Source organism: Centruroides sculpturatus, unplaced genomic scaffold (genome assembly GCF_000671375.1).
Source record: "Centruroides sculpturatus isolate CEXI.00-Female unplaced genomic scaffold, Cexi_2.0 scaffold55, whole genome shotgun sequence".
Classification (NCBI taxonomy): domain Eukaryota; kingdom Metazoa; phylum Arthropoda; class Arachnida; order Scorpiones; family Buthidae; genus Centruroides; species Centruroides sculpturatus.
The window spans coordinates 1,097,848-1,106,258 of NW_019384374.1; the positions used below are offsets into that span (position 1 = coordinate 1,097,848).

At 32.0% G+C, this 8,411-nt stretch overlaps 1 protein-coding gene across 3 annotated transcripts in view; it reads left to right on the forward strand.

The window, feature by feature from the left end:
* Positions 1 to 2,820: 2,820 nt before the first annotated feature.
* LOC111616502 overlaps positions 2,821 to 8,411 on the forward strand; it is a 122,832-nt gene continuing 117,241 nt past the window's right edge. The window contains exon 1 of one of the 3 annotated variants that reach the window (XM_023357909.1): positions 2,821 to 3,081. In XM_023357909.1, coding sequence (XP_023213677.1) covers positions 2,965 to 3,081 — 117 coding nt within the window. In that variant the 5' untranslated portion in view covers positions 2,821 to 2,964. Of the gene's footprint in view, positions 3,082 to 3,156; positions 3,376 to 8,411 lie in introns of those variants that run through there. The other 2 variants (XM_023357925.1, XM_023357931.1) reach the window with 2 other exon arrangements.

Here is an 8,411-nt window from a genome sequence, read left to right on the forward strand (position 1 = left end):
TTTTTGTTTTCCTTTATGTCGCGTCGCGCGTATGTTTTGTACCGTTCTTTTCCGTTTCCTTCCTCGATACCACCTGTTAGTCGATGGTTGGGTTTTCCGACATCACATTGGTCCGTGACAGGATCACGTGGGACAGAGTGACGTAGTTGGAGGGAGATATAAAAACGTATGTAACGGATAAAAAAAAACACTTTGGGTTTTCCTCTTCGAGAGAGTACGCCGTGGACGGAGGGAGAGACAATACGTAAACGTGAAGAGAGTCGACCGTCGATAGAGTTCAAGAAGTGCGGCGCGAAAAGAAAACCTGTCTCCATCGAAGCCAACGAATGTACCGTTACGGAAGAAATTTGTCAAGTCCTTTAGGTACTCTGTTTCCCAAAATTTATTTGAAAAAAGTTTTTTTTTATCCGTCGGATCTATATTACTTTCGGGCAAAGCAGGGCCTCGCGTGATGAAGGAAATTTGGAAGGGGGAATATCAAGCAATTTTGTTATTGTTACGCTATCTGTGTCCGGTATTGAACTGTATCTTGGTATCAATATTGTACCGCGGTTTTCGACTAAAATAAACTTTTGTTTGTCTAGTTACACGTTTCCACCGACTGTTCATTGTCCTTTCCTTTGTTCTTTTCCTCGTGTATCTGAAACCGCAGACCACGTGTCTAGCGGTGTTTACAAAACACACACACATCCACGAATTTTTTTTGACTTATTGGGTTCAGGGGAGTCACGTTATTTCAATTCAAAAATTTTCTCCTGAACGGAGTGAGATAGATAACCTGCATGACTCCATTGTTAACAAGAAGAGTATGATGTTCAGGAGCAAGACTACTAAAATCGAGAGCATTGTGACGAATACCCCGGCATTGTGTTGATGTCACAACAAATAATATAATGTAAGAATAAAGTCATAAATTATTAATATAAGGCAGAGTTTCTCAACCTGTGGTCAGCGATGATAGGACAAGTGGTCCGCAGGTAGACTTAAATTAACAAAGATTAAATCTTTAATTAAGATATAAAAACAATTTAAAAAAAACAAACTTTAATTAAATTTGAACAGACAGCAATTTTTAAAACAAATTTTCAAGGTAGAGAAAATACACATTTTTAATAGAAAATAAATAGATAAAATGCATAAACCTAAGTAATTTACATAAAATAATTGTAAAATTTATATCAAGATACGAACCAACGACCAAGTGCAATACCTAAAGGTTTTACAGAACTTACTCAAAAATCTCTGTATTTTTTAACTTCGAGTTTCTTGAAAACGTTTGAGAAGCGTGCTTTCTCCCTTTCATGGACACAGGCAGAAAATTTTCCAGGGGGTATAGTTTGGAGACAAATAATTACATCAATTAAATTTTATTTAATAATTTAATTTTCAGGGGTTTAAAAAAAAAAATAAGTTATAGAATACAGTATTGCATCAAATCGTCCCATGGTCAAGGGTGTAAGGTTACATGTTTCAATTATTTTTACCAATACAGTATAATTTGTGAATTTTTTTTTACTCCATCCTAGAAAGGGGCAAGTGTCCGATTTGCCACCATCTGTGGATGCTATGCTACCTTTGCTCAATAAAGGATCATACCAAGGCTTATCCACACAAACAGTATCATCGAAATCTTCGAGGACCACATCATAAACTTCAAGACCCTAAATTATCTGACGATGGAGTTTGAGAGAATCGAACGCGCACAGTAACTGGTATGGATTATTCCATGGGTTCTGCCACTTCAAGATAAGAACGTTTTTATTTACATACGAAATAAATTTATCTAATATTTTATTTAACTTTTGAAAACATTTTCATAAATAAATACACAGTATTCTTTGCTCACTATGTCATCAGAGCCGGCCCTACCATAGGGCGAACGGAGCAGCCGCTCCAGGCGCTAAGTCCTAGGGGGGGTTGCCTCAGTGGTAAAGAAAATTAAAGGGCCTAAGTTATGGGGCAACCGAGGGGAGCGCAATAATAGGATCTCGCTCCATCCTAAAACTTGCCTCGGGCCGGCACTGTATGTCATAGAAGTTGTTCCAGCAACTAAGGAATTTTTAGGGGTCTCTTTTGACTTATGGATTATTTTAGAGTAATTCACTGGTGAATGTTTTGAAATTGAACATCAAAGAAAATTAGATATTGAATATAATAGAGAGGGCTTTGCCTCACTTGTTCCTTTCACTTACTTATTCAAAAATTCCGTAATGATTCATCTATTTCCGATGCCACCGTTTCTAGTTTCTTTTTTGTGTCGAGAAAATGTTTGTGGAGATTTTGAAGTTAAATAGTTAAATATATATGGGATAAATTTGAGATTTTGAGCCAGGTTAATTTGTTTCAATTACTTTAGCAGCGGTGTTCAACCAATGATAAACTGATTGAGCGCTTATCCAACCTGACTGATTGATTTTAACTTCACTCTTAATCTAAGAATATTTTCGAATAAATTAAAAATAGCGAATAATTGGATAAATTAGAATATATTTAATCCATCAAATCGCTCACAATTTACGATTACTACAATATATTTAAGGAATCCATGCTTGTTATTGTAATTACATCACATACCACATTTTTAAACTTTAACATTTAAGCATTTTTTTTATTTTATAGGAAACTCATAAAAACACACGATTCGAATACATAAAATATACCTGCACGGTATTCTTAAAAAAAAAAAAATTCCGATTGTTCACTTTTGTACGTCCAGTTTTCGTACATTTCTACAAACATTACGTAACTGTTATGTCACGTTAGGTTCAATTATGCATTTGTTTTAGTAATAACATGAAAACTTAAAAGCGACGCGGCGCGGCGATTTCTTTAAATAGCAGGTAGAGTTATGGAAACGCCTGACCGCCATGTTAAATGTGATCCTGGTTTAGTCTTGTTGCTGGATTAAGCGAAAGTTTTTAATAAAGGTTCGTATATTTCTGCAAAGCGTTATAAGAAAAGAAAATGAGTCCGTCTGAAAACAAACGCGCAAAAAGACGTAAAAACAAGAAAGGACGTCCAATTCATCATAACGAATACGTTGAGACGCACCCGAAGTCGTCTGCGGATAAAAACGAAAAAGTAAGAAATTCGAACAAAAAACAAATAATTAATTTAAAATTTATAAAATAAATAATTAAAATCACACAAAAATAAAACTCACAATTATTAAGCATTTTCAATACTTATTCAAATTGATTCATTCGAATCTTCTCTGTCATTCACGTACCTTTCACGTGAGATATGAGATGATGTGAGAATGGGATTTAAGTATTCGAATTTGAATACGTGATTTGATTGTAAGTTACACCAATTCTACTTACGAATTTATAAACAAGTCGATGCGATCAAATTGATTCTTCTGTCTTAAGTTAGGTAAGGATTCTACACTAAAAATACTCTAAAAATAATGACAGTCAGGTCTAAAATTAACTTATGGGTCTTGCATTGTTAGTTTTTTTTTTTTTTTTCATTATCTGTTGATATGAGGGAATGATTCGAAATGTGCGCGTGATGAATTTATTGGTTCCGCGCGTCGAAAAGTGGCAGGTTTTTTAATTTTAGTGACCGACAGACGCCGTAAAATTAAGTCGGCCCAAAATGCATCTATATGCGTATGTAATTGACCAAATTATATGTAATTAAACCCTAAGTTTTGAATCGTCTGATTACCGGTAGCGTTCCTATACACCCGCAGTTGCGGAATTACGGAATTTTCGAGAATTATCTAAGTCGGTGTTTCTTGACGGGAGCGATATCGCCCCATGTGGATGTTTTTCCATGTTGAGGGGGTGATTAGTAACAATTTATATTTTGGGGGATGAAAAACAATTTTCTGGGCAATATAGTAAAACATTATATTAAGAATAATTAGATATTTTATTTGTTATGTCGTACAATAATTACACAAATAACATTATACTAGTCACTAGTCTATTCGATGCAGTACAAATTTGGCGTTACCCTTGGCCCTCGACATCGGGATTTTGAAGTGAAGGGGGTGATACTACGTAACGGTTTTATTGAAGGGGGCGACGATTCATTAGAGGTTGAGAAACGCTGATCTAAGTGGTCTGTCTGTTTTATATAAATACCAGTATTGATGCTTTTGTTGATGAGGTAAACAAAATTAATTTTTGGCACAAAATTATGAGAGAGCAAATGTTTTTGACTTAAATGGGCATCTTTGGGCTAACTTACCTTTGTAGCTGTTAAAATAAGCTGTTAAATCGTGTTTATTAGGTATACCCAGCTTTGAGTTGTTGATTATGATGCTTTTATCTGTTAATTATTCTTGGATTTGGAATGAATTCTTAAAGAATAAATGCTAAATGAAGTTGTATGTGTTTCCTAGTTGTAATCTGTGAAGCTTAAGAGTGCTATTATACAACTCTGGAATAGACTTGATATTTCTTAAATATGAAGATAATTTTTTTTCTATACTCTATATTGTATCTAAATATAGCCAAATAATTAGAATTTATTTTTCAAATTTGATGCTTGTGTTGTATCTTGCATATAAATGAATCTAAATTGAAAATAACTATCTTGTCTGTCAATGACAATATTTAACACTGAAAGATAGTTTATTTTAGAATTTGTTTCTCATTTTGATTATTTTATAATAGAAATATGTTTGATACGGTTATAAAGATCTACTTTGACAGACATGATAATCAGTTGAATTAAAGCCATGTTTTTTTATGTTCTGTTAGATATAAATCAAAATTAATTACAAATTGGATTTTAATTAATTAGTAGTAAACTTTTTAGTGGAAATTCTTGATTAATCTATCAAATATTGAGTTTATGATTTAATGATTAGATATTTAATGAGAAGTTTTGTATGGGACATTTTTAAGATTTTAGTTACTAATCCTAATTGGTTGGTAATGGATAATTTTCAAACACTTGAAGTTATACAAGAAAATTGCAATTTAGATGAATTTAAACATGCTTTTGAATTGTTATATATAAATAAAGTAGAGAAATTGTTTGTAATCAACTGATTTCTTTTATCAAATTAATTTTTTTCTGTAAATTATATGCATGATTTTTTAAAAATATGAATGAATTTACAAATTTGTTTACATGAATATGCCAAACTCACTATCTATAAAATTTTACTTTCTGTAAATATTATTTATAACAACAAAAAGTCAAGATATTTAAATAAAAATTTTCTCTGAAGTATATTGTATGTAAATAAAATCTGATTAAACTGAAATTATAAAAATGTTTTAAAAATTTTGCTGAATTAAAATTTCTTTTGTTCAATAAATAAATTTTTCTCAATAAAATTTCTAACTTTATAAGATATCTAAGAGCTTTAATCTTATCATTGAACATTTAATCTAGATATTCATAAATAATACACAATATGGAATATTTTTATATTAGTTCCTCAAATTGTAAACAAAAACACACAAGTTTACTGCATGATAGGATATGATAGTAAACTAAATGCAAGTGGGAATAGAGAAGTGAATTGTTTGAAGTTTGTCCTTGCTTAAAGCCTGATGGAAATTCTAGATTACTTGCTTTTATTCTTTGAAACTTTGAGGCCCGAGGCCTGTATAAATTAGATAACGAAAGACAAAAAATATGGCAATACTGATAAATATTTAATAGCTAATTAATGCTGTCAAATAGTTTTTAATAAATTATACNTATGCAGATATAGGAATTTTTTAAATATTTAACATAATGAAGAAATAAATTCTATATATATATATATAAATTTGAATGATAATGAAAAATTAAAGATAATTTAAATTTAAAAAATGATTTATATATGCTTTGTTAGATATATATTTACATGATCATTGAACTTAATTATTAAACATAATTTTATTTTGAGGGATAATTTTTAGCTCTTATTGAGTTTAATGCCATACGGAATTTAAAATATTGAAATTTTGAGTGCTAAATCAAGTAATTTGGATTTAAATCCAGATTAATAGATTCTTCAGCATTGGATTTAAATAGAGATTACAGTTAATTACTTAAAGAATTGATAAACAACTCAATGCATAATTTTAAATCCATCAAAATCATTTATGCTAGAAAATAATGCATGAACATGTAAATAAAAATAATAATTTTTAATTGTGAATATAATACAGAAACTTTGTGAGAGGACATTATGACTTTTGAATAAACTTCAGACGAATATTTGATGTGTTTATTGATCAGCAATTTACATTTATTAAAGTAATCAGTTAGTTTAATATATTTCCTGCATAAATGAATATGTAATGCTATTGAATATGAACTATTGATTATATGGAGTACAAATGCAGTTTGAAAATTTAATTTGATATTGATGAAATAGTTTCAAATATAACTGAAAATTTGTTTGCTTTGTAAAATGTTTTTAGAATAATTATGAATATTATAACTAATAACCCATAAATAAAATCAAATTATCTGCTTTGACTAAATTTTGCATCTTGATATTTTAGATTGTTTTATAGCAAGAGTTTGATTAAACCATTTAGGTGTTAGTAGTGGTGTTAAATTATTGTGATTAACAACTTAAATAAAAGAATTAATGCAATTAATATTTATTTCATATTACAGAATTCATTTTCTAAGTTTTTGAACATTATAGCTCATNAACTCAAGTCTTCTATTTCGAGAAGCACAAAACATTGAGACGTAATATTTTGCAGATCTTACGATGTGGTCCTCGAGGACTTCAATGATACGGTTTATGTGGATTACCCTTGGTACGAACCGTTATTAACAGTGTAACACCATATAAGTATTTAATTTTCCACGTCTAACAACTCGGGTTTCTTCATTTCCGAATGGTATTTTCTTAATTCTAATAGAGAGGTTGAGGCGCACGTTTTAAACGTGTAAAGTGTACGTGTGACGTTCGGCGCCGCTTTCCCGTAAGCCTAAAAGTTTGACAATGGTGTTTGGATAGTCGGTGGAATCACGCTCGACATTTCAAACACCATCGTCAAACTTTTAGGCTTACGGGAAAGCGGCGCCGAACGTCACACGTACACGTTTACACGTTTAAAACGTGCGCCTCAACCTCTCTAATAAGTGCCCACTGGTGACCGAGTGGATAAATCACCGATCACCTGTAGTTAGTCGTGAGTTTGCTCCAGGCCAATGGGCCGGTACGTGGAGTTTTCTGGGTTTTCATCATGTTAGTAACATCTAACCGGACCACTTTTTCATAAAAGTCCTCCCAAGAGGCATCCTACTCGGCAGATCGCCCACGTATGACGTCGCCTAAACCAAACTAATTCTAATTATTTTTCTGTATACTGGCTATTTACGAGGATGTAAGTCCCACTTAGTTTATAAGCATTCTGATAGTTCTTAGAATGGGTTTTACCACGATTTTTCCGATTAATAACGCTTGGTGTAACAAGCTAGTGTATATATTATATATCTAATGTGTATAGGTAGCGTGTCTAACTCATTTATGAGATTTCTGGTTAAAGTCTCGACGAGTAAGATTTTTGTTCATAGAGGGTCAGGACGATAAGTATAATTTAGAAGCGTAAGAGTAAAAATGGTCAGGCAACTTCTAGATTTTTATTTTTTCCGTCTTATGGGCATTATGAAGACCTCTTTTAGCAAGTCCATTATAGATTTGGCCAGGCTTACAATAAGGCAGCCGGGTGCTGAAGGACGGGGCCCGACATATCCAGACGGACCACCTCCGAAGAATTCCTGTGGATTTTTCGACTCTTCTGGATTCGATCCCAGGTTTCCCAGAGCGGTGGATTGCCGCCTTGACCGTTCTACCATCCGGCCGTCGAATTCTAGATCTAAAAGAATAAGAACAACCGAGATTCCTGAAGATCGTGAACTTCAACTTGAACAAAATCCGAGTAAGAATGACTTTGCCAAGGACTGCTGAAAGAGCATCAGAACGTCAAGCTTGACTTGAAGCAATTCTTCAATCTTGACTTTCTCATAAAAATATTCCGTCATGCTTGACGGGAGAATTTCTAGTAATTAATAATAAAAAAAACTCTAGCAACGAGTTGCTTAACTTTTCCAACTGTTATGAGATTTTTAGAAGATAACTTTTACATTATAATAAATAAATAAAATTGTGTGTGGCGTCATCTGTTAGGAGATTTTCTTATAAAAATTTTGTATATTTTAAATTATTTTAAAATGATAAAACGCTTAATTTTATGAGTAGACACGAGTTTATATATATATATATATATATCACCCTCTATCTTTTCACCCAATCAATCTTTCACTACCAAAATTTAATCGCATCAATTCCCCTTAATTTAATTAAACACAAGGTAGTACGACAAATTTCGTTCCTTAATCCTTACTCTATCCTGAGATATTAAACGAAATAGACGTCGAAACTGTAGCACTTCGTGGCTATTATTGTATTATATATATATATATATATATAT